At 35.2% G+C, this 27,819-nt stretch overlaps 1 protein-coding gene across 4 annotated transcripts in view; it reads left to right on the top strand.

The window, feature by feature from the left end:
• CACNA2D3 (calcium voltage-gated channel auxiliary subunit alpha2delta 3) overlaps window positions 1–27,819 on the top strand; it is a 470,721-nt gene that overhangs the window by 419,055 nt on the left and 23,847 nt on the right. For 2 of the 4 annotated variants that reach the window (XM_074914174.1, XM_074914173.1), the window contains 6 exons: window positions 2,489–2,550; window positions 3,437–3,481; window positions 10,519–10,581; window positions 13,899–13,969; window positions 23,001–23,076; window positions 26,737–26,789. In XM_074914174.1, the coding sequence (XP_074770275.1) occupies window positions 2,489–2,550; window positions 3,437–3,481; window positions 10,519–10,581; window positions 13,899–13,969; window positions 23,001–23,076; window positions 26,737–26,789 (370 nt within the window). Of the gene's footprint in view, window positions 1–2,488; window positions 2,551–3,436; window positions 3,482–10,518; window positions 10,582–13,898; window positions 13,970–21,490; window positions 21,537–23,000; window positions 23,077–23,533; window positions 23,599–26,736; window positions 26,790–27,819 lie in introns of those variants that run through there. The other 2 variants (XR_012634269.1, XM_074914175.1) reach the window with 2 other exon arrangements.

Genomic DNA, 27,819 nt, shown 5'->3' with positions numbered 1-27,819 from the left:
TATCTAACCATGGTCTACTCATCTGTGACTGTTAAGAGCAGCACTATTTCTAACTGATAGAACAAGGCTTTGGGGAACACAGATCTGTGCTTTATTCTAAACCTTGCTATTGTGATTCTCCATATCAGATCTTTGTGTGAACTCTGGTGTTCATTTCCTTTATGAATCTTTTTTCCCAGCAATAAAATAAGAATATTAAGGCTTAACCACATTTAGTGAGTATTTTGAGATTCTATGTTGAGAGGTACTGTATAGTAAGTATAGGTGGTTGAAGTTGTTAGCGGTTGTGAATGAGTGGGGAACAGAATTTGTAAGACACCTGAGAGTCTAGAGGTGGAGACAAGCATTTTGGAGGGTTTATAAAAATAGTTAAACAGATTTGGAACCTGCTTGGTTATGGAACTATAGAAATCAATAGGAGCTAATAGCAACTCTGCGTAAACACTTCTGAAAATCTGCATCTTTAAAAATCTAAACACTTTTGAAAATCGATTTTTTCAGGAACTCAGCCATTCAAAACAGATTAGCCAGAAGATGCTGTTATAAAATCACCTGGGGAACGATGCAGCTCCATGGGTCTATACATCTTAATTCTTGTGTTCCCCAGAAGAAAACAACTGATGACCCATCTGAGAAGTGAGGTTCAGTTCAGTATGTCCTGTCAAGTTACCTTTGAACTGAAAGCTCAGAAACAGTTAAAAATTCACAACACAGATTTAAGAATTTATATTTTTTCAGTGCAAAGACAACCATTTCTCACTGCAGATTCCCTTAGATATCATGTTTATTACCCAGAAAGCTTGTTCCTTCTGTATCTTTTGGAAAAGAAGTCTGATCCTCCATGATCAGAAAGGTATTGATTCCCCCTGATGTCTGCAAAAGATGAAATTCTTTGCAGGTTGGGGTCTTAGACCATTAGAGTCAAACCTAGGCCTTAATTCAGCAAGATACCTATTTGTCTATCTAATGTTGATCATGTGGCTCGATTCAGGGAATTCAACAGCAATGTTTATAAGCAGAAAACAAGATTTAAACTTTGCTTGGTGAAATCAAGAAGGCTTTTACTGGTATGAATGGTTACATTAATTCTTACATGATTAAATGGATTGGTAGAAATGTAGTATGAGATTGACTTTTCAAATACTGATATAGCATCCAGAAGCAAATGATTTCCATGTGGAAACTTCCTGAAAATGTGTGCCTTTTGCCTCCATTTCAGAAAAAGCAGGTAGGATGTGCAGATCACCTGCATGCTGGAAATGCACTTAAAGGCAAACAGCAGATGAAGAAAACATGTGCTGCATAGCTATCAGATAGCATCCTCCCACTGACCATAAAATAAATTACTAGATAATAAAATGTAGCTGGAGAGAATCTCCTCTGGAGATTATTCAAAACCAGAAATGGATTTCTCTACTTACTCTCTTAAGCAAATATGTGTGTGAGTTACAGATAGCAGAAAACTATAGCCTAATAAGAAAAATGCTTATGTAATTTCACATCCCATTGTATCAGTTCAGTACAGATTTCATTTCACATAGTTTTTCCTACCTGCTAAAACAAAATAAAATATATGCATGACATCGGCATGTATGGTTTTGCAAAAGCAAGTACCGATAACCTTCAGCAGAGGTAGATGGATACATTATCATTCTCTTAGTTTAGGCAGGTGAAACTAGAAGAATCCGGGGCCTTTGGAGTTTATGCTAACCACAATGCATTCTATTGTTGTTCAATAGAAACAATGTAATGCTAGTTCTGATAGGAACATCAGATTAGGCTGGAAGAAGCTTTCACTGATATTAGGGAAAACATAATCCCACCTGAGGTTATGAGAAATATATAATTTAAACCAGTAGTATTTTGAATCATTAAAAAAGCCACCAGCTATTATCATTGGTATCCTTTTTTTTTTCCATTTGAAAACCAGTAATCTTTGTCAGAAACTTTTATTTGACAGAATTGCACATAATGCTCTTCATTTCAATTTTTTAAAGGAGTTTTAAAGTTTGAAATAGGCTTCTTGTGTTCCACTGATAATTCATGGATTAAATGACCCAAACCCAAATGATCACTTGAAATGTTAGCCAACATTTTCATGTTGTTTCAGCACTTCATGTGTTTCAGCACAAAGTACATAGCATGTGTTTCTACAGCTGTTATATTAGTATCAGTAAAATACAAATTTGAGATAGCTGTGAACATAAATATCTTCAGTTTATGATTCTTTTATGTTAATTATGGAGACATATGCCATTTGAATAATGTTTGCCTTGTGTATTCTTCACATTGTATTAGCAATGTCTTCATGTTTAACCAAATTGTAAATGGTTTAAAATATGATTGTGTGGTTTCTTCAATTTAATTAGTTGTGGTTTTTTTATTTTACAGCTTATTTTCCATTTTTATTATGACTGGTTTTCCTTCTGTTTAATCTTAAATAATTATTTTGAAGTAATTAAATATGCTGGGTTTATGTCTTTTCTAGCTGTAGGTATCCAGATGAAACTTGAATTTTTCCAACGGAAATTTTGGACTGCAAGCAGACAGGTATGTTTTAAGGTGTAATTTTCTTTGTCATTGGATCCACAACAGCTTTCTTACTGTGCAGATGATGATCTGCTATTTTTTTGCCACAAGGAAAACTACTGTAAAGAAACAGTGTACTTGAAATATATAGTGGTCAAAAATGGTTGCTTGATCCCATATCTATGGAAGCAAGTAGAAAGATTATTCATTTTAGGCTGCTGTACATAAGGAGTTACTTTGTTGGCCTGACACATGACTTCTCCCTCAGAAAAAGTGGAAACAGTAAACGAAACTGTGATATATATTTGTTTTCAGTGACAGCAGAATGTTACCTCTCACTTAGGATCTATCTTCTAATGTTCAGTAACCGAAGTATCACATAGATTAACTAACTAACTAGATTACTGAATCATGGTTGGCATTCATAGTCTTTAATAAACTGTAGCTAAAATGTTCATTGTAGAATTTGTACTCACTGAAGAGGACAATCATGTATTTTCTGAAGATTAGGAGATGCCATCCCTACTTTGATAATAGATCGGAATGGTGATGTTTCAGAAAATAATCCCTAAAATGCAGGTCCTACCCCACCCCTATTGAAAATCATGTATTCTTGTCCGTGAATGGTCTCCAAGCTTCTAACACGTGGAGGAGATGAGGGTGTTTAAAACAGTTGAAATTGTTACAGTGCAGATGCACCCTTTCTCTGCAGACAGGAACAGAACAGGATGGGTGAACAGATTTTAAAATTTCCTAGTAAATTTTAGAACAATTTCTGTGAGATAAAAAAGTAATCAATATCAAAATAGTTATAATTGCGCTCATATGGATTTTATTAAAATGTCATATTTTGTAATCATCAAACCAGAAATAAAAATATTTTACTGATTTTTTATATTGTCTCTAGTGTGCATCTCTTGATGGCAGATGTGCTATAAGTTGTGATGATGAAGTAAGTATTTAACAGATTTTTTTTTTCCATTTATACGTCTACTGCAGTAGGACATAATGTTGATGAATTTAGTTGAGCATTTCATTGTATAGGATAATTTCCTGGTGTTATTTGAAATTACCTTCTAAATATTATACTTTTTAGATAGTGAGACTTTTCTTATGACTGCTTACAGCCATCCGTTTAATTACAAGGTTGATACTGATACCTCAGATATGTGTTGTAATAACTCGTGCATTGTAAATCCAGTTTTGGAAATAAATTGAAGCTGTTCTAAGGCTTTTTATTACTTTATTGTTCATCTTGGAAGATAACTTCTGATGTTCACACTAGAATTAGACATAAATTCAGAGTTGAATCTGTGCAGAACTTGTACATTAATAGCACTTCAGAAGTAAAAAAAAGAAGTAACCTTAGACTGGCTTAATGAAGTCACCAAAGTAGCTTTTTATGTATTTTAATTTTTTAGATAAAAATATTATTTCTAATATCTTACGCATAGATTTTCGCAAATAATTTATCATCATAGCATATGATGTTTTGGTTAAGCAACCAATGTATCACAGGTTAAATGAATTTAAAAGTGGGTAATAAAGCACAGACTGTATTGATATACAGGGAGGAATTAGGCATGCAAGATTCTAGAAAATCAGAGTTGAGTTTGAGATATTGTATAATGTATAGTTAGTGATTTGAAAGAAAACAAAGCAATTACTGATAACATCCGTGTGTTATCTCTAAACTGAGTGAATGGTGTGAGGAGATCTGGATCACCTGATAAACTGTGCTTGAACAAGATGTATAAATTTAAGTATGGTAAAATGTAAATTCATACATCTGGAAATAAAAACTGCAGGTTGTATTTGTATGATACTTTTCATACAGTGGCCAAAAGAACTATTGCAAAACATACATAAAAGGCAAGAGCCCTGTTTGTCTCTGTAATTCAGGCTAACACAATGGGGTTGCAATCTTTTTTTAAGTCTGATAACATTTTTTTATACAGTTATAAAGTTTTATTCCGTTTTTTATACATGCTCAGTTGATTTCACAAAAGCTGCCATCTGTATGGCCAAGAGTGAGGAGTCAGCACAGCATTAGTTTTTACATCCTTTTCAACAAAGGATAAGATACAATGCTCACAGCAAACCATGAAAAACTGAGCAATTGCCCCCACCATTGCAAACTCTGGTGTTTAAACAATTCCTTCCCATCTCTTTTCTCTAAAGCCATTTCTTATGAATATCTGCAAGTTCTCACAAGTTTGTGTCACTAATTTTTAGAGTAGGAACCCACATATATTATTTGTGGTATTCCATAAGTCTTTATTTTCTTTTTCTCTGCTGTCTCTTCTTATCTTTCTTATAGTCTTGCCTTACAGTCTCTTTCTGACTGTCCCAGCTTTGAAATAAACTCCCATTTCTTATCACGGAGGTGCTGCTTGTCCTGTGTTAATGTAATTCCAATGAAATCTTTACATCTTCCACCGCCTGAACTGCTGCCCTGACTGTATTCCTGCCTATACAATGGTTATTTCATTTGGAGTGTGCTCTGTGTTGTATAGCACTGTTTGTTCAGGGCTGTTTAGGACATAAAAAAATTAATAAGAATGGTTATATAAAGTACTGTGTGATGTTTCTTGTAGTGAAAGTTAGCAGAGTTGGGCTTCCCTGAGGATAGGTAATTCAAAACCTTAAATAACCATAGTAAAAAAAAGTTCACAAATGTGTTTGAGGAGTGCTTTCCAACATGTGCCATTATTATATCGCATATTTAGTTGTTCAAGGCAAAAAATGTTACTTTAAATTTTGTATTACTTCTATGCAAAATAATTTATAAAAAGTTCAAAAGGTACATCATCAATCCTAGCAATCTCACTTCTAGGATGCTACATCACAACTTCATATACCATGACACTGAAATGTGTTTAATGGAAAAGAGAGTCCAGGACATAAATGCAGTGATAAGGTTTTTTTAAATATATGTCTGCTTAATATGAGATTTGGATCGCAAAAACCATTCAGAGAAGACAAACAGAACATCACAGAACCATCTAGGTTGGAAAAGACCTTGAAGATCATCCAGTCCAACCATTAACCTAGCACTGACAGTTCCCAACTACACCAGATCCCTCGGTGCTATGTCAACCCGACTCTTAAACACCTCCAGGGATGGGGACTCCACCACCTCCCTGGGCAGCCCATTCTAACGCCCAACAACCCCTTTTGGAAAGAAATGCTTCCTAATATCCAGTCTAAACCTTCCCCGGCACAATTTGAGGCCATCACCTCTTGTCTTGTTGCTTACTACTAGGTTAAAGAGGCTCATCCCCAGCTCTCTGCACCCTCCTTTCAGGTAGCTGTAGAGGGTGATGAGGTCTCCCCTCAGCCTCCTCTTCTCCAGACTAAACACCCCCAGTTCCCTCAGCCATTCCTCCTACGACCTGTGCTCCAGACCCTGCACCAGCTCCGTTGCCCTTCTCTGGACACGCTCGAGTCATTCAATGTCCTTTTTGGAGTGAGGGGCCCAAAACTGAACCCAGGAATCAAGATGTGGCCTCACCAGTGCCGAGTGCAGGGGTAAGATCCCTTCCCTGTCCCTGCTGGCCACGCTATTGCTGACACAAGCCAGGATGCCACTGGCCTTTTTGGGCACCTGGGCACACTGCTGGCTCATATTCAGCCGGCTGTCAATCAACACCCCCAGGTCCCTCTCTGACTGGCAGCTCTCCAGCCACTCCTCCCCAAGCCTGTAGCGCTGCTGGGGGTTGTTGTGGCCCAAGGGCAGCCCCTGGCACTTGGCCTTATTGAAACTCCTCCAGTTGGGCTCAGCCCATGGCTCCAGCCTGCCCAGGTCTCTCTGCAGAGCCTCCCTACCCTCGAGGAGATCAACACTCCCACCCAACTGGGTGTCATCTGCAAACTGACTGAGGGTGCACTCGATCCCCTCATCCAGATCATCAATAAAGATGTTAAACAGAAGTGGCCCCAAAACCGAGCCCTGGGGGACACCACTCATGACTGGCTGCCAACCAGATTCAACTCTGTTCACCACAACTCTTTGGGCCCGGCCATCCAAACTTATTTACCCAAACTTAAAACATCAGCTGTTATAAGAGTGGAACAGTACCTTCTTCAGCATACTAAATCAGCAAAATTTGCAACAAACTATAATTAATCTACTAGGACCCTAACAGTTGGAGGACAGAGATAGTAATAAATAATGGAAAATAAAATTTGCAGTAACCAAAACACAAAGGCCTGATGATCATGCCATCTTTGACAATGAAATAAACCATTTGAGTCAACATAGCTTTTGCATTTCTAGCTATAACAACATGCAGACTCTTCCATTTAAAGCTTGGATCATTGTAATTATTAAGTAAAATTTTCCAAATATGAAGTGATGAAAAACAAAGCAGATTCCACCCAGGTGGGGTGACAGTACTTATCCCAGATTCCAGGCTGCATTTACATGTTAACAGATTCTAAGGTGAGCTCATAATGTTTATTACCCCATTCGCCTAAGAGTGATCAGACATCTATTGAAAAAGGTCTGTAGAACTGTTAATTACCTAAATTTTGTGGCCTGGCTTTACTATAGCTTGCTATAGACTTAATGGGCAAGCTTTACCTTGAATTGTTTTCAGCAGCTTTAAATATTTTCATCAATGGGTTTCCAGTCATAGCCAACCAATTTGAGAAGTGTAACTGCAGGTAGTCTGTGTAAAGTGAGTGCTGTATAAAATCTTGCTTAGCCTAAACCACCATGCTTTTGGGATTAAAAACCGGGCAAAGATTACTTCCTTCATTTGAGATAGCCTTTGTGATAGAATAGTAATATTATGTAATTTCTTGTGCAAAACATGCTCCTGCTGCAAAGTGTCTCCATTGAAACTTAATCAAAATAAGCATATTATCATTACTGCAAAAATGTTTTTGGTCTGTTCTTTGTAAGAAGCAAGTACACGCTGACAAAGATTCCAAGAGGGCACAGTCAGAAACAGTATATTCTCTTCTTACCTCATTGGCAGTTAGTAAGTATAGTCATATACTTCGCTAAATATTCATGCAGAACTTCTTTTGCTATTATATATATATGCAAAGAAAGCCCAAGCAGTTTAAAATCATTTCAGCTACTTTCACTTGACACCAGCACAAGCCATGTAACCATATGGAGAAATCTAATAGTGTGAACTTTGGTGATTTAGAGATTCCAAACTTTTTTTTAATGACAAAATATACTGTTGATAGGACTCAATCTCATGACCCTCTATCACAGCTCCTCTGTTGAGTCTGTTAACTTTCACAGCTATCTTTTCTCAATGGCAAGAAAATATCTGCTGAACAGTTATGGTATAAACTAAAGCTTTTAAAAGGACATTAATGCAAATAGATAGGCATACAGAAAATGAGTTGATTAGTTTGTGTGATACTTTTGATTCTAAAATATAGACATCCAATTAATTAGAAATCCTTTTTTCCTTTTTTATCTTTTTGTAATAGTTTTCAATTTCTTGTTTCTTCTTGTTTTCCTGATGCCTCACATTTTATTTTAATGTTCTGTTTCATTTTTTATTTTTTATTTCTTAACCCATATTACATTCCATTACCGTTACTGTATATTGGAGCTGTGAAAAATACACTTGAACTTGATCAAAGTTACTGTAATTCAAATGTGTTCTCAGACCTCAGTCAACATTCTTGCTGTGTTTATTCTGGACTTCACGCCTACTCTATTTTACAAGCTCAGGGACTCTCCACCTATGGAACGTTCCCCTTGAAATCTTCACTGTACCTTAACTTTTTGACATACCTGTGCATAGTTCACTTCCAATACCCGTGAAACGTTGTGAATTAAACCTCATTCATACAGTTGTAGTCTGTGCAAATGCTATTATCCCATGCATTAATCTTGTATCTGAAATCTGTTTGAGATTTGCTAATGTATTGGACAAGTAAATGTACCCCACTGTCCTTTGTCAGTGGAAAATTTAAGTTACAAATGGTTTCTTTAATGTAGTGCTGAATACTGAAAGTTTGTTATCATCCTCCAAGCAGGTGAATGAATGGTCCTGAATACGTATTTTCCCCTTGTTAATGTTTCTAAAATGGATTGAAATAGAAACCTTCTTCACATTCCTCCAAAAAGATACGGATTTCACTTATTGCATTATGCTAAAATATTAGTATCTTTTAAAATTGTGAACAGTGCTAGTGAATGACTGCAGCTTAGCGATTTGAGACATGGCCACTAATTCTTAAATTGAGCCAGTGTTTTTCCAACTGTGTATAATCCATACACTGTGAAATTAAGCCTACACTCTTTCTTGTCCAGCGTAACTACTTTTATTTATTTTCTATACTGTGGAGAAATATTGTTTCTAAAGCACTATCTTTAGATTAATCTTTCATGCATGAGGTCTGCAAATATGTATCCTCAAAAGAGTTCTTTGTTGACTTAGCTCCTCTCCTAATAAAGTTAGTGGGAGGTTTATGATTGACTTTGGGGAGAGCAGTGTTCTGGTGTTACAGTCTACTTCTGAAATTCCATCCTTCGCACACCATTGAGGTTAAGTAGCTGCCTCTTCTGAATGCATTAGCTCTACTCGATTCTTTGCCAGCATCATCAGCTTTTCACATAGCGTTTGCCAATTTTTGGCTTTCTAGCAGATCAAAGGTTGGAAATGAGTTGTTTCAACTTCCTTTTTGACAGGTTTTCTGTCACTGGGGGTGTCTGTAGCTTAGATTCCTCCATTAGAATTAATATCCTGCGTTTGTGTAAAGGAATGACGTTCATTCTAAACTTTTGGCTGATTTGGGCTGCTTTGATTTTTTAAAAAACTAAACTAAGCTAGCGTTTCTGCAAATCTCTGCTCTTCAACCCCACAAAACAGTACTAATATGTGTCCAGAAAGAGAATCAGACACATCTAAGCATCTCTTGAAAAATCAAACTGTATTTTCACAATGTCTTGCACAACTACTACTGCATGGAACTGCTTTTTTCTCTAAAACAGCAGCAAGATTTTGCTGGATGTGCAGAGTGTAGCAGGAAACATATTTTATCATGTCTCTGTCCAGCCCATTTGCAGCAGGAAAGGTTTTGGATTAAAAGCAAAGCGTTGATGATTCCTGTATTGGAAGCCATCCTATTTTTTTTTTTTTTTTCACAATTGTCACAGAAAATTCAAGAAACTATGATAAAATGTTTGCTGATTTAGACCAACAATAGAAATACATTAAAGATTTTATGCTGAGGTAGGTACTTGGCAATGCTGAAGAGAAACTGAGTTATATCAGGGTTTGAATTGAACCTTATGTTTTAACTCTGAAACGCAGTAATTAAAACTTTGCCTGTAGCAAGTAATTCACTTGAGGTTAAAATAGCGCATGCATGTATGGAGGGAAGCACTGAATTGGTTTTACCTTGTTTTATACAGTTTATACATCTGACCTACGAAATGCTAACAGTCCTACCTCTAAATCCAGTTCCCAATTAAAAACACAATTTGAAAAGCTTTAGGAGACCTGTGGGGCCTCTTTTGCAGAAGTTTCTGGTCCCATCCCCCAATGAACAAATTAAAAAATATTACCTGGTCCCCTGTTGGTCCTCCAGGCTGACACTGTGTTTTCATTAATACATCATTAAGGTAATGACATTGTGCTGATGTTTTTCTCCAAACACAGGAGAAGCCATCAGGCTCAACAAAGTTCTATGACTTTGCAAACTTAATTATAAGGAAAACTTTAAAGAATGGATTATAAAAACACTGACCTTGTTCTTTTTAAGTTGGTTTATAATTATCTTGTATACTCCCGTTCTGTGTACATATTTGTTTTGTTTTGCATGAAACAAATGCATAAAAAAAGAATCAGATAACATCCCATAAGTTGAGACTATATTCACTTAGAAGTTATATAAGCTATTATAACAACCTGAAGGCTTTACCCATTTAGAAGTCACTTGGAATTAGAGTAATGTAACATAGCTGTATTCTAAAATAAAAAATTAAAATTGTATTTTATTACTTTTTAGGCAATCAACTGTTACCTAATAGATAACAATGGATTTATTTTAGTGTCTGAAGACTACAGACAGGTAAGTGAAAGGTTTTTATTCAATCTTCTCATATAACACATTCATATAAAATTACTTGTTTTTTAAACAGGCCATTATCTTAAAATGTTAAGGGATTAGTAATGTAAAAAGCAAAAAATTCCTTCAACAAATAATGTAAGTTGTTTTTCACAGGAGCTCAGTTTCTGTGTCCCATTGGGGCAGGGTATACTCTTAAACTCATAAATGTTCTCTTAAAGGGCTTTTTTTGCTGCAAAAGCATCTGTCTTCTGTAAGATAATTTTACCCCAAGAAATAAAGCTTATCTTGGCATTTTTGCCACATGAGAAGGTTGGGAAGGGAGGGAGGACACTGGGGACACAGACCTTTTACATTCAGACTTGAGATGAAATTTTACAGAGCTGTTAGCTGAGAAATTTGTTTTCTGAAGTTGATTACAGTCACTGAAGGATTAAAACTAAGCACTCGGCATCACAACAGAGGACAAGAATCATGATTAATGAGAAGATAATTCAGAACATCAATTTGCTTTGTATTCATGGAAAATTATTGAAAATTTATATGTAATTTATCAATCCTGCAAACCTTACGCAGGAACCATTATCGTTAACTTTTGCCTGAAAACTGCTGGGATGGTGCCCCAATTATGCCAGAGCTGTCTGAAGTTTAATTTCTATTATGTGTTGGGATTGTGAATAGGAATATCCACACTCCTACTTAGTCCTCAGGTGAATTAAATTTGTTACAACTACGTGCGTTACTGAGAAACAGCTATTGGAATAAGCTCTGGGTGACTTGTCAGAGTGACTGGAGAGGACATAAATGGCAAAAAAGAAGTCAAACTGAGCATTTTGCTTTTAAATTAAAAGCTTGAATTATTGCAACTTCAAATCTGACACTTCTTAAAGTAAAAAGATCCAGGTATTTTTCACCTTTGCATAGCATAAAAGTAATTGCATGTTTTCTTGTAATCCCTCTCTCCCTTCCTCCATTTTGGTTGAGACTTTGGAAAGTCTATTAGCACATAATAAACAAGGGAAATACAATTTTTCTATAACTATTATGCTTGCAATGTGTAACAGAGCATAAACAGTTCAGCATTCTGTACTGTGTGATGCAATAGTCATTCTCCATGAGATGTCTTCCTATATGTAAAACTGAGCACTGAAATTGATTATTTTGTTTCATTTTATTAAATTTATTGTTTCCATCCCTTTAGAATGTCAAGCATGTTCTGAATATAATTCTAGGATGTACCAAAAAAATAATCGGAACTAAAAATATAACATTGCTTAAATGTTAACCACATTATGTTAGAAGCGGCTGTTTGGGTTTTTTCCCTTCTATCTGTCCAACCTGTATTTTCTACTTAGTTGAGCAATGACCTAAGAAAAGCAGTCATTGTAGAATGATCTTGATAGATTGCAAATTTTTTTGTCTCATTATTCCCCCTCTTGTTATTATTCACAAGTATATAATTGTGATTTGTGTAACATTTGCTAGTTAATAGTTGGCTACAGCCAATAAATATGATTAGGAAGAGATTTTTCCTTTAGTACCTAATTATTATTTATTATTATTATTATTTAATAATTATTATTTATAATTGTTATTTATTATTTAGTACCTGATATTAGCCATTACATATTCCCGTGAAGAATATAGCATGGACAACTGTTTGACCAGAACTAGTTTAGAAATGAGTTTTGACCTAGTTTTTTAGTTACTATAGATCTAAGCCTAAGGTAGACAGTAAAGTTGTCTCTACATTTGTATGATGCTATGGTAATATTATGAAAATTAAAATAGTATATGTTTATTTTTATAAGTGTATGTATGTATACACTCTATTTGGATAGAGAAGAGGTAGGGAAGTAGAATGATGCATTTTCAGTTACTCATCTGTCTGGCATTGCTTCAGCACTGTTTTTCTATGGACTTCCCAACAATGACCTAAACTGCTCTAAGAATCTTTTTTGGGGCAGTGTAATTCATTATCTGAATTGCAACTAAATCCTAATGTATTAAAAAATAATGATAATCTGGGTGTTACTGCTTTGGGGGAGAACTAGCATTACAAATGGAGCCTTTGTGGAGAGAACTGTCACTGAAATGTCTTTATAAGACTGAAGTACAACATGATAAATCAGGTTTATTACTATCTAAGGTTATACTAATCATTTATGGTTTGGGCTTTCTGAAATTGACTGCCTCTCCAATAGTTAGGATTATCTTTCTTCATCAGTCAGCTAGGGCTACTGAAGCTAGTATTTTTAGCCATATAAACTACAAATGTTCCTCTTGTTTCTAGGAGACTTTACACACCCACATGTTTTAGAAAATGTTCCAAGTCTCCCCTGAGTAAAAAAAAAAAAAAAAAAAAAAAAAGCAGGCAATACTTGTTTTTTAGGTGGAGGAATGCTTTTTTTTTTGGCTAAGGCTGTAACTTTTCTGCCTGAGAACTCCCAGGTGCATACTTGAGGTCAGTTAAGTTCCTTGTAATGGAATTGGGGTTTAGTTCATACAAAATCTATGGAATCCATGCAATTTGAGAGTGTAGTGCCCTTTCCTCCCCATAAATTGTGGGTTTTCTCCCTTTAAACAATGCAGAGAACATACCAAATCCTTCTGGGAGCTGAGGTTCTAAAATAAAAAATGTCTTCCCAAACTAGAAAAATGCTGTACACGCAAGATTTTCCACTGTCATGAATGGCTGCAAATGATGGAGTCACTTCCGTATTACTTACCAAATTCATAACATGAATGTTTGTTTTCTCAACAGAGATTTATTTTTATTAGTCCACATCTACTGAGCAAGGATAAAATGAGTAATTCATCAGGCTGAGTGGTTTTCAGTATGAAATGACTCTGGAGTTAAAATTTATAGGATTGATGAAATGTACTGTTCCAGCTCCTTAAACAGGTCATGCAGGAATTATAAACAATGCTTTTTAATGACTATTTATGAAATCCTCTCACAACCTGTTTATATCTTTTTTGAGTAACATTTTAATCACAAGGGTTTGTGATCAGATTAGTGTGTTTCCTTTACAAGCTTTAGGTCTGGATGGCTTTTATTTCTGATATTAGATGTTATATAATGTACCTCAATATATCGTTTAAGCTCTCACATCTGCTCAGGAGTAATAATGTAATCCCTATAATTTGCTGTGACTGTGAAGTCCTCTTCAGTTTTTATGTACCAGTAGTCCTGAAAACCTATCTATGTAACTGTCAAAGCCACTCTTGTCAGATCCTAGAATAGGCCAGTTTAAATTGCATCCAATGTTTTGTTTTTATCTGCACTTCTGGTAATTTTTTGCATTTTCCCCTTACAGACTGGTTACTTTTTTGGGGAGGTTGAAGGGGCTGTGATGAACAAGTTGCTAACAATGGGCTCCTTTAAGAGGTGAGAATTAACTCCACTTTCTATCTCTTAAAAAATATTGTAACAACAAAATGAAATAAAACAAACCCAAAGTCACATAAAAGAAGGCCAAGACTGGCAGTGTGGCTGGATTCTCATTTGTACCTCTTTTCCATATGATCTGAGTTTAACTCAATGCCATGCACAGAGTATTAAGAGAATTGGAGACAGCCTACAGTGAGTTTCTTGTTAAAAGAACAGTTTATTTGACTACGATGCTAAAAGTGTGTGCCTCTCCTGTTCCCGCTGTGCTCAAGTGGAAAAAGTGGGCCATATCTACTACTGACCCGTTTTCAACGGCTCTAAAAAATCATTGATGCAACGTTAAACATTTTGACCTGTAAAACGTTGGAGATTGCTCAAACTAGGCAGTGCAAATTGCTCTACTGTTAAGGGGAATGTGTTCTGCTAGTAATACATTTTCATTCACATGCTAACTCACCTTTGAACATTGTTGTGACTATTGACCTGGTCTTACTATCATGATGACAATAAAAACTAATAGTGATTTTATGTGTTATCTTTGAAATAAATTATGCACCCTGGGAAAGTAAGAAAGAACTTTTCCCTTTAACCTGTAACTCAACACTGGAGTCTTCATGTCTTTCACATGGTCTAAGAATTGTTCCTTACCCCTTTGTCCTCTTACGGCATGAGAGAAATGCTGACCATATATATTACACTTTTCCCTTTTATTTTCTTGTGCATTTCTGGTATAAAAAATAAGACACATCACTGATCCCATCAACCACTGAATTTAGATATTTCATGCAAGTGTGTGTAGGGAGGCTCTCAAAATAGATGGTTTGTGTGCTTCCCTGGTAAACCAGCTCTCTTAAGGGCAGAAACTTTCCGTGCTGCCTCTGCACATTATAGCTGAATACCACCCCCAGTAAACGACTGACCTGAAATGGAAGTTTCATCACAGAATCATCCCAAATCCTAGTTTTCTAATGGTGACAACCTTTTTGTGTTTAGCACTACATTCTTAACACATGCTGTAAAAGGAAGTGATTTATAGACTGGGTTCTACAATGAAAACAATCTGTTTATACAAAAAATGAAGCATTTTATTTAATGCAAACAAAAACATACATTCAAAATCAAGGAATAATGCTTTAATTTGTCCCAATTTGTTTTGTCCTGCCTAGAAAAGCATTTCAAACATATTATCTACTGAACAATCAATAGTAGTAGGCACCACCACTGAGAAAACAGAGACGGCATGGCTTGAGTATTCCATCTAAACTGTGGTGGGTGCCAATTTGGCATGGACCACTGGCTTATGATTTTGCTGGTCTTGAGCTCCAAGGGAGTTACAGATAATGAAGCCACTAGCTCAGTGCAACTGAACTGTATGCTAAAGAAAATGTAAACACAATGAGCTGATTATTTAAACACAATAAACTGGCTATTGCCAATCAGTTAAATATGGGAGAAAACCAAAATGTTGTAATTGCACTAAATGAACCACCTGCTTTTCCTGCTGTATAGCCGATAGCTCTGTGCAACAACAACAACAAAACCCCAAACTGTCTTTGAGCTGTTCTAGATGAGGCTTTTAAAATAAATGATTCCAGCAATATGAAGAAGAAATCTTTTCTGGCTCTCATGAAAAACAGACACATTGTTTGGGTGGGGTTGTGTTTTGCTTTTTCGAAATTTATTTTATATGGAATAAGAAGTAAAGAAAAGAAACACTGAAAAATGCAGGGGAAAAATCTGTTACAAGCACAATTTCCTTGAAAGCACAACACTGTAGATATTCCGTGCATGATACTTGTCATCGCTGCTCTTACCACAGAGACAAAATCAGACAGCAAGCTCTGCTCTGCTCTTTAGACTTTTATTCTGATAGTATCCAGAGGCAACCTTTCTTGTAATTTGCTTCTTATAGAGCATTTACCATCCAGCAGGTGAATTGTACAGCTTTGCCCTGTATGATCTTGCTTCTTTTTCATTGAGTTTAGAAGTAGCAGGTTCCATGGTGCCTGATCTATACTGCAGGAGAGTTTACTAACATCCCCAGTAAGCATGGGGATGGGAGTCCTTCCTTTCTTTTGCACCAATAATCAGAGTGGCAGTGCAGATATGTGCTACCCCCTCGCTGATTTGTGCCAGCTTTCAGGCTCTCCATCCACAAAAGGAATGAAATAACCCTTTGTGCGTTCTCTCAACTACCACTAATTTGGAGGGTATAGAAGTTCTTTTTAGGATTGAGCTGGAAGTGCTAAACAAAAGGGGGTTGTTTGCTGCTGACTATATTTCTTTTCAACCTGCGGCAGGATGAAATTCAATTTTTGTGTTAGCTGTTTATTTTTTAAAGTGAACTTAAATACCTCCTTCCCTCCTCAATTTCTCTAAACTCAGTACCTCTTTTGAAAAATGTGTACATATGTATGTGTGTATATTTTCTTAGTTTATAGGTTTTACATTTAGGGAGAAAAATTATATCAGTGCCTCCACAGCAGCGTGACATGTTCTATGATTTCATTTAGCAAAATGAAGTTTATCTTATACCCTGAATATCACACACAGTTAAATAATTTAAATATAATTTAAATTTATTATTAAATAAATTATAATGTGCTTGTGGAAAAGTATCTACTTCATATAACTTAGAAAAAAGTTTCTTTATAGTTTCCTCAGCACTTTGTTTATGTAGAAACAGTGAAAAAATAGATTCAGCTGCTCAAAGCATGAAAATCGAGAAAAATCACATTAACGTCAGAAAAATTAAGGTCTATCAGAGCAGTGCAATCCCCAAAGAAATGAACTTAATAAAACTGTAAGAGAAAATTAAATATCTCTTGACTTCAAAACACTTTCATCCTTTCCAGTAAGAGGAAGACTAAGCAATTCTATAAGTCACATATGGAAACAGCATCATTTCCTCTTAACAGTTCTGTTTCCATCAGGTATCCTCTTAGCCTCTGAAGAAGAATTAATCATTTCAGGATATGTGACTGAAATGGTGCACCTCTGAGTTCCAGCTTTCCCAGATGCTAAGGCTCACTCTAAATTTTCATTGCTTGGAGCACTTCTCTTGTTTTTCAGTTTGTCTTGTTCTGTCCCTTTATCTTTGCTGACGTGCTTCTCAGTGCAGAATGAACACTGTCTGTGCCCTTACTGCACGGTACAGTCCAAATCCTTCACCTCTCTTCTCCAAATGCATGCACATAGAGGCAGACTTTCATGTCTGTCTTGATTTGTTTTATAAGCAAAACATGGGAAGCGTTTTGCCTCCAGATTATAAGATTATTAAAAAAAAAAAAAAATCAGAATTCTTTACTATGGTACTTGCAAAGAACGTTCTTAAAGCTGAAGCATGAAAACAGTAATTAGTTGCTCACCAGCAGGATGCTAATTTCCACTGAGACAGCACAGCCTTAAAATGAAGGATATTTTTATGTTTAGTTTAGGCCACTCTTTTGTATTTAAGCATTCATTTTAATAAAATATTCTTAGATTTTTCATGAAGGTGTTAAATGGACACATATTTATAATTTATGTTTATTTTCATGTGGATTTTTTACAGTCATCAATTTGACCTATTAATTTGACAATGTTTATGAAAGTAGATGTATACTTTGGAGAAGATCAGTGATAGACTGAAGGAACAATTAAAATGGGAATTAGAGATTTGGTATTGGACGAATGCAACTGTGATACAGCAGTTCTGAAATGTAACAGCACTTATAAAAATTTCACTATCTTTAGTAATGATTTATTTAGTAAAAGAAAAAGTAAGCTCAAAATATACCCTATGTTCATGTCATAAATATCACAAAAAATAGTCAGGTAGATGAATAGACATTTTTGTATGGGTAGGCAGAAGACATTCAAGGTAGGAAAATGAGCAGACTATTTCCAATAATTGTCGTCTTTATTAGCTGATGTGTGCACTGCAGAGCATGTATGTGGGCTGCAACCTTAATCTTAAATTTCTAAATGAATAGTATGTAATTGTACTGCCCTGAGGAATGACATTCCATTTTCATCAACGAAATAGCTGTCAGAGAGGCAACAATATAGCAGACTGTCTAGTACAGGTTTACAAGTAGGTACAAAAGAACCAAATAATATCTGTCACTTCCCTCTTGTCATTACCAACAAGAAAAGCCCTGTTCTGATTTTTTTTTTTTTTTTTTTTTTTTTAACCAGATGTTCATCTGGTACCTGTTCTCTGAAACTCCCACATTGCTGTGTGGTATGTTTTCTGCTCATATTTTGTCCATGTGACATCTAAAATTAATGTCCTAAAACGGAGTTTGGGCATTGTTAGGGTTTATATCTCTGAAAATATTACCACTGATTTAAAGCAGTGTATTAGTATATGGGAATCATTTTACCCACTTCAGGAGAAACCCAGGCATGTGCACTATGTAAATGAGTTGTCATTCTGTGTGCTGGAAATACAGGTTGAGTTGTAGTTTTTATACATGTTATGCTTTAGACCACCTTGGCAATTGGAAATAGCTGAACAATAAAGGCAAAGATATGTGATGACAAGTTTGTTTTGTCAAAATGCTATAATTTATGTTTATACTTTTCATTGATTTTCTTGGTGGTGAAAGGTATTATTCTGACAGCTTCTGGAGACTAATAAGCTGTCTGTCAATGAAAGTAGGAGAGCCAGAGCAGCAACAGTACAGGATTTCTTACAGTGTCCTGCTGCCTCCCCACAATGACCCTCTCTAGACTTTAGAGACTAGTTCACTCTTCATAACATTCAACTCTGTTCCTCCTTATCTTCCTTGTGAGAATGCCAGACAAGCTTCACATCTTGTGTCTGAGTTCATGAACATCTTTCTACCACAAGTGAGCTGTAGTCACCATTATTTTTAGCATAGACTACCGAGTAAAGCATACTGTCAATAATTAGGGCTTCCTGTAATACAGGATTCCTTTGCTTGGTTCTTTGGAGCACTTCTTCCTTTTTTTCTATGGACTTGACATTTACTTCCCATGGTAAGAAGCTTATTATTCCTATACATTATATGGAAAACCCCAAATCATGAAGTGGTGACAAAACATTTGAAATATTATATATTGAAGATCTTTAAACTGTTACAGTTGTCAGTAATGGTATTTTACACCAACAAGCAGAAATCCATAGGTATGCTGAAAATCTAGCTGAAAGCAATAGAGTACATCTGTTAATATAGCCTCTGCTGCTGGTAGGTCTTAGAAGTTTAGTTTTCTTAATCCAGATTTGTACTCAATTTTAAGTACATTGCGAAGTACAAGACAGGAATTTACTATATCAGGAAACTGACAATAAAAAGGTTTTCACTAAAATGTATTTGGCCCCTGAAGTTACACACAATGGATGTGCACATTTAGTTTTGGTAAGTTATTTTCCATTAGTTAAAGAAGATTGCACGTAGTTTGTGTTTGTCCTATGGCTGATATTGAAAACAATTGTTCTGTAGACTTCAGCAACCAGATGTGGAAATACGGGCAGTTAAGAGCATGGTGATGTCAGAAAGTCTCAAGCATGTTATCTGTAGCAAGAGCAAAGCTTTCCTGTGAGGTGCTGTAATACACAGCGTGGACTTGGGCATCTAGTGGACTTAATATTAAGTCGTGGGAAGTAGCAAGTTATGTTCACTAACTATAGTCAGTTGAAGAGGATATGGTTAGCTGCAAGCAGCTATTTGAAACTGAAGTACAATCACTTCAGAAAGGGTAATGTGGAAGCCTTTCTTTCTGCAACACTGAGTTAAGTCTGTTGGAGAAGAAACCTTATTTTCTAAAATCTCAGAAAGACATCAGCAATAAAATAACACTCTGAAAATGACACCTGAACACAGAAGCACCACAGTGTCTTAGGCCACTGGTTTGACTACAAATACTATAGTGGCTTTTATAAGGAATAGGCCTGGAAGGTTTTTACCTTTCTATTATATTTATAAGAAAAATACCAAACCAAAAAAAGACTGGATTTGAATTTGTGAATGCCTTGGAACCCATTTATACTGAGCTTTGATACCATTCATAGTGACAGAGAATCCAGAATTGCTTCAGTATGTTGCAGTGTTCAGATTTCAGTGTGACTGTGGGATTCATCCACTGATCTTTGAAGTGTATTGCAAAATTCTGATTTGTTTTTAGTGTGGAAGAATCAGGCCTTTTAAGATCATTTTGCAATAATGATTTTGCTGGTATATTTTGCACATCCTGTCTTATATTTGTTTGAATCATCTTTAGAAACTTTCAGATAGGTTCCTACTTTGAAAGTTACTGAGATGGAAATACATTGTTAAATAAACAAAACTCATTCCAGGCTTTTGTTATGAAATCTGTGGGCCATGTACCTTTCTAAGGATTTGCTCCTTTGTTGGTTTTGTTTTGTTTTGTTTTATTTTTTTTTTTAATCTGGATACATTATCTGTTTTCTAGTTTGTTCCTGAACCAGAATCTTCACACTGGAAACTCCCTCAAATATATTTATAGAAACTAAACCCATTATAATGTCATCCACAGATGATATATAGGCATTTCTAAGCAACAATTTTGCAGTGTTCCACAATGATTTTGAGTTTGCTTGTTACAACTCTTCCCTTCTGCCATCGCTCTAAAGTTTAGTATTTCTTTCTGTCTTAAATGAAGTTTTCTTTAACTACTTACATTTTAACATTTTTGTTCCTCTTGCTCATCATACAATCTTAGATTGTTGTATACTCCCTACATTACAATAAGACAATCTACAAGAACTGTAATCTAGCATGTCAGGGTGCAATATTAATTATATTTTTGATTGTTTGTGTGAGTACATATTTTAATCTTTTAATGACTATTTATCTTTGAGCATTTAAAGAAATTATTACATCTATTACAATGTAATAATTACATAAGAAATGTAATATGAGTACAAACATTGAGGGGGAAAGGCTTGTTGCAATATTTAATGTGAAGTTCAAATTATAACAGATGTTCCACATAGGACACTATGATAGTATTTGATTAATATTTCTTAGCTGAATAATGGAATCCACAGACTGACCAAGTGGTTCCGGTGTATGAAGTGGAAAGTTGAGAAATTGATTCGCACTCAAACAAACTGTCACCAAACTTACATATTGAAAAAAACGTTTACAAAGAATAAAGACAAAACTGAATGCTATTCTACTTGTAACACTAGAAGTTGATTGACACAGGATGGGACCATTTCATCCACATAGAATTCCTTAATCATTCTGCAGAGAGCACATTAACATCTGTAAACTGCCCTTGTCTGTGTGCTTATCACTTGCCACCATCACTAGGAGGTCCAAGTGGACATGCAACATAATCCTTGGATCTGGAGGAATAAAAATAGTCAAGCCAACCAAGACTGGAAAGGCCGAGCTGTAGAGATTACCTTACAGGGGCTGGATTCTGACCATGGTTAAAGGGGGAGGAAAATAAAGGAAAAAAAAGCTAGGGAAAGTGGTGTATTACTGCATGCCACACAGGCAGCACAGCTTACACCATGTACTGCTCTGTTTGTCTTGGCAGATCTGTGTGCGCGGATCTGGCTGTGGGCGTGATTCTGCCAAATATGGTCAGTGTTCAACTTACACCATGTTTAGGTCTCTAGTTATGCGTTTGTCTACCATGTGCCTCTCTCTGCCAGTCCACAAAACAATGGCTTCCTAGCCATTTCTATTCTGAATATAAGAAAATTAATAATGTAAGCACTAAGACCATGTACTAAATATTTAGTTGAAGCTGCAAGATCCAATATATTAGATATTTTGCCTGTAAGCCAAAAAGAAAATATAGGCATTATGAAGAAGCTTTTAGTGATGGTTGCTGTCACAAAATTAGATCAGAATAATTATATACACTTTCTACCACAATGAATTACAACCTTTTATTGGTACAGGTTGCAATGTTTCATGGCATGCAGTGCAGAATGCCTCATGGTGATGCTGAATGCATTTCATGACCTGGTTTTGGCAGCTTCTGGGACATCCTTTCCATAGCTGAATTTGTGTGCTCTCCTTTCCTCTTCACTTAGAAGCAAGGCACACATTGCAAAACATTGAAGTCCCATCTCATACATCTATAAACCATTTGTGTTCCTTTGTCCCTCTGATGATGCAAAAGTCAAATGGATATGTTCAAATAACAGTAGTAACTTTTATATCTTTACACTTGTTGCAACTTATCAGCTAAAGATTCTTTACATCTGCTATAGATGTTAAATGCTTTTTATGTGGATGGATATAGTTGATTAATTGTTCTATGGACAGACAGATTTAGAGAAATAATCACAATTCCATATATTATCTCTGAGTTCTGGATTTTACATTTAGATCTCTGAAGTGTATCAATGATGAGTAAAATCACAAGCACAAAGAAATCTCCCTGTTTACTATGCATCTGAGGAGGCTTCTAGCATATGTTAATTACACTGGGTACCTGACATGGAATTTTTTGCCCTCATGAAAAGAAGTAAAAGTAAACCCATCCTGCTTCAATTATCTCTACTGTGAATACACTGAAATTCCACATCTCTCTTCTTTGAAAGCAACACAATGTTTTTACAAATTAGCTGTGCACTAATACGCTGGAACTGTAGAATTGTCTTTCTGCTTTTACGGGAGTTCAAGAGTGAGAAGCCTCTCAAATGCATAGTATCCTTCACTTTCTGGGGCTAAATGTGCTGATCTTAGTCCAGAACCAATTGTTTAAGCATCATGTTGAATGTGTATTTTCCTCCTCCTCGCATTGTTTATATCATTGTGTGTTACACTGTATGTGTATCTTCCTTGGTTTCTCCCAGTTATGCTTTTGCTTTGTTCTGTAGTCTGATAAAATCCTTACAGAGTTTTCACAGTGTTTCTTACCTTTATTCGCCTTTGTGTAACCTGTATTTTAATGATCCTTTCCCCTCCTTTCCCTGCTGCTGTTATAATTTTTATTTTCCTGTCTACTTTGTGGGCAGACTGTTCCATATCATCATTTTTGTTCCACTGTGTTTTCTTCTTTTAGTCAAACAGTTTTCTGTTCTTCTCTGTAGAATTACACTTTATGACTACCAGGCCATGTGTAGAACAAACAAAGAGAGTAGCGACAGTGCCCATAGCTTACTGGACGTAAGTATAGTAAATTTTCTGAGCACCTTTCCATGCAATCATCAAAGAAAATTGTTGCAAATATCTCATGTCCATTGTAAGCCCATTGTTTTGATTTGGAATGTTTACAGCTCTTGGGTTTATCCTACTGCATACAAGGAATGGTTCATTATAAACAAATGCAAAGTGTTAAGCATTTTCAGGTTCAGATACTTACAGGATCATTTTTAATGCTGGGCCACCATTTGTGAAGTTCTGTCAGAATGTCTTTCTTAGGACTTTATAAATTTGACAATAGATTGTGCTTTGTTTGGGGGACTGGAATCACATACGTCTTTTCTGTATGTAAACACATACACGCATGCAGAAATGTAATTAAAATTAAAAACTGAGGGTGGGTTTGGTTTTTTTACATGAAAGAATTGGTTCATTGGCAAGGCATACAAGTCAGTGATTTTCACACTTTTTTTTCCCTTAGTATTTAAAGAAGATGTCTTTTGAAGTGGAATTTTAATGCACTTAAACCCTTGTCTTGCAATCAGATCTGAATGTAAAACCTGTGCCTCTGCAAGGCCTGATTAGAGCCTAGCTGGGTCTTGCAAGGATAACACATGTTGCTAAATCATATATATATATATAGGTAAGAAGTCCAAGGGTATTTTTTAATCATGTATAAGTTTTACTGATTACTATAATAGTCTATCAGAACTGGTAAGGTGTGAGATATAGTTTTTGCATATTAAAGAGGACTAGTTTTAACAAATATATGACAGTATTAGCATGAATAATTCTTATGTAAAGACAGCAGCAAAACACTCTAGCAGTTTTACCAGTCTGAAAAAGTTGTCTGATAGTATTTTCAAAGGGACTGGGATCTAGGTAGAAAAAATAAGCCTATAGGTAGTTAAACTGTTGAGTAAACATCAAATTTCTGGCAGCTTCCAAATGTCTATATATAGCTTCTATGGTTTAATAACCATATGCATTTTGGGACGTTTTCATTTGCATATTTAAATGACTCTATGTTTTTCAAATATCTGAAAATTTGGATTTACTGCACTTACCAGTCTGTTATCTGCTAAAGCCTGAAGCTGAAAAAGGACTGTCTTGACATAATAACAAGTACTAGGCTGTGCAGTGAGATTTAAATTATTAGTGAAATAGAATGGAATTCTGTGAATCACATCTGCATGAAAAATTTTAAAATATATTACAACCCTTAGCAACAACCTTCCATCCCAAGGCTAGGAACTTCGGCTGTTTGCATAAGGACCCATCACATAGAGCTGAAATATTTCTATTTCACAAGTAGGCTTTCATCCAAGACATTTTCACTATTCCAATTTTTGTCTAGACTGTGTTTGTGGAGAAAAAATCTGCAACTGTTGTGGGATACACTGAGACATGGCAAGCATGTTCTTTATTTTTTAAAGATAGACAAACTTTTCTTTAAATTTCAAGTGAGAGATTTGTGTTGTTCAACAACATGGGCAGAGCTTTGGTTATTTTATTATTTTCCTGTTTATTCAGTCACGTCTAATAACCATGACAACAGAGAAAATATAAAGAGAACTTGCATTAAAAATAGGTAAGGCTAGATTCCTCAAAAGTATTTTTTTCCTATTTTTATGTCCAGTTTTGTACATATAGATCAGGTTATTAGGCAGCATTCAGTACAGTTTCTACATAAGCAAAACATTTGATCACAAATGTTTACCCTTCCTTTTGAGAATTATGGTTTTACAAATACATAAATAGATATAGGGCCAAGACTAAGACTCTTTAAAAAGTTCATATTTTAAACAGCATAGAAGTGGGGGATAGGCATCAAAGACTGCATGACAACTTAAAGGACCTATCACAACATTCTGTGAAAATCATGGAATACAGGTGTCAGGGCTGGACCCCTCTTTCCATCATAGCTTTTTGGGCTGTGGGACTAAAATGATAAATTAGGGATGGACTAGATTTATAGATCAGCTGGTCCATTTCTTTACCAGTATAGGATTGCTTCTTAGAAGATATCCAGATACTTTGCTATTTAGCATATTTTCTTGTGTTATTTTATTCAAGTCCTAGATAACTCTCCATAGAATTACTTCGTTGCAAATGTATCACTGCCATAGAGTCAGCCAGCTCAATTTCTTTGTCTTGAAATGATGGTTTAGATACATAGAGAGGATAAAACTCCTGTGTTTTTTGCTTCAGTTTTTGAAAGAAGAGCCTTTGGGTGGAAAAGGCTGTCTTAATAAAATCACATTTCATGAGAATGCATTTATATCAATGTAATGAAATATTTTCCATTAAAAGAATAATAATAAAAAATTTCCTCATTTTCTATTCATATTATTGAAATTTTTTTCAGATATATTGATTTTTTAAAATTTTATTTTAGTTCTCATATTAAAATAATTTTATAATACATAGTATATTTTACTATGTATTATTAAATATGTAGTATTATTATTATATTAAATATGTATTATTCATAAGTACGAATAGATATATTATTTTACACTAAATCATTTGACGTTATGAAAACAAAAGTATGCAACATTTTATTACTTGGGTGTGAAATTTCAGATTTTCTAATTTGGAATTTTCATCTCTAGGAAAGACTTGTAGCTTTTTTTTTTTTTCCTATAGGTGAAAATCTTTACTGCTCCAGTCCTAATGCATTCTGCTGACTTACTAATTCAGCCTTTCATGCCACTGGCTGACACTAGTTCATTGGCTCTGTAAGTTTTCAGACCTGTGCAGAAACACTATTTGTAGCCTCTGAAAACTTTAAATGACCAGTTACTGCTGCGCAAAATGGCACTGCTTCAGTAAGGTGTTGATTCAGGAAGCTTAAGCATGATTTTCTATATCTAGGTAGTTCTCTTAAAGTCAATGTACTTCTTACATGTGCTGAAATACTCTGTTAATATGGAATCTAAAAAGTCTGCAAAATTTTAATGTAACTGGGAGACCCTAACAAAAGTGAGTGAGACAAAGTTAGATTCCTTTCCAAATTTCTGGGCACTGACTTTTCTGCCTGAGAGTCTTTCTTTAAAATTCTTTTAAATAATAATCCTATTGATATTCTTAAAAAAAAAAAAAAATCATAATGCAGTAGAAGTACTATAAATGCAGAATTTTCAAAGTATTTGCTGTATTTGTTATGATCCAGAAAAATAGAGGGAGGAGGGAAGAGTCTTAAAATCATTTTAAAGTGCTTACACTGGGCCTTCAATATGATACAGATAACTTCATTTAGGTGAATTCAAACTTCAGAAGCTTTTCCTGCTCTAATTAGAGCGAGGTAATGACTAGGGATTTACATTATAGAGAGGCAAGCCTGTGAATTTCAGGCTAAACTCATATTATCTACCAGAGCGGTTCCTCCAGCAATAGCCTGGGAAATAGGAACCCCTAGAGGTTAAAGATTTAAGAATCATTTGCAAAACTTTTCTTTTCCAACTGATAATCTGTGTATTTGACCAACCACATTAAAAGGAAATTTAATTACTGTGTACTCAATATAATAATATTTGCTTCTTCATAAGAAAGTTATTGTTCTTTTTCTCATGCTACCCATACTTTTGAATATCCATAACATTGTCTTTACATTGAAGAATTCAGTTAAGATATAAATACAGAATGTTTTGCCTTTTTATTAAATGAGTTGCTTCTCTTCAGCCTTATAATGCCTTCTTTGCTGCAGTAAAATGGATTATGACTGAGCTGGTCTTGTAAGTAGATTTTAAGAACTTTAAAATTTTATGAATTACTGATTATTTTTACTTTTGAATACTTAATGAATATTAGTACATTTTGCGTTTCACATTCACTGTGCTGCTTTTATTGTATGATTTTAAATTAGTGATATTTGGGGGTTTTTTTGCTTTCCAATTTTGCATTGTTAAGATCTGAGAAGATTTTGGCTATATGGATGTACAGTTGTGCTTTTATTGCATTATTCATGGTCTTCACTTATATCCGTATGTCTTTACTTAGTAAGTCTAGCAAATCGCAACATACAAACCAAATTTATTATTGTGGTTGCTGTTCAATTTTACGTAAATGTCTGGCCGTTTGTAATGCTGCTTGGGTGGGTTGTTGTCAAGATAGCAAACTCTTATAGTGATTCACTGTATTGCTTGTCACTTAATGAATTTCTGTAAAATGGACCTTTTACAGTATATGCCAGATAAGGTGTAGTCTGGATGTTGCTGATTTTTTTTTACCTTGTCTAATTCTTCTAACATTTCCAGTTAATACATAATGATCATTGCTTTTAAGAGAGATTGCCTAAGAAGTCACAGAAAAATATCATATGGAGAAGAGGAAACTTTAAAATGTGTCGTGTCATTAACCTGTATGCTTTATTATTGTTGTTCTTATCAGAGAGCAGAGTTGCAAATTTAAGTGAACTGTATTGAACTAGAACTAATATTTTCTTGCAGTCGTTTCGTTTTAATTGTAAATTGTGTGAGCTTTCATTAAAGTTTGGAATAAGAGCTAAGGAGAATTAACTGAATGGCTAATGCCAGAGCACAAAGACTGATCTTAAATGCAGCTTTCAAAGTAAATATCAGAGAAAGAAATCATGTTAAAATGAGACTTTGATGCTAGCATATAAAACTTCAAGAACCTTTTTGTGTTTATAAGTATTGTCGTTTTATGTCCATATGATAAACTGGATGTTGGTTTCACATTCTTTAGACTTACAATAGCCGATAGACTGATACTTTTCCGTCCAATTTTCCAAAGTAAATTGCA

The sequence above is a fragment of the Athene noctua genome, chromosome 10 (genome assembly GCF_965140245.1).
Source record: "Athene noctua chromosome 10, bAthNoc1.hap1.1, whole genome shotgun sequence".
Classification (NCBI taxonomy): Eukaryota; Metazoa; Chordata; class Aves; order Strigiformes; family Strigidae; genus Athene; species Athene noctua.
Note: the sequence above shows the minus strand (reverse complement) of the source record. Positions and strands in the feature narration are given on the sequence as shown.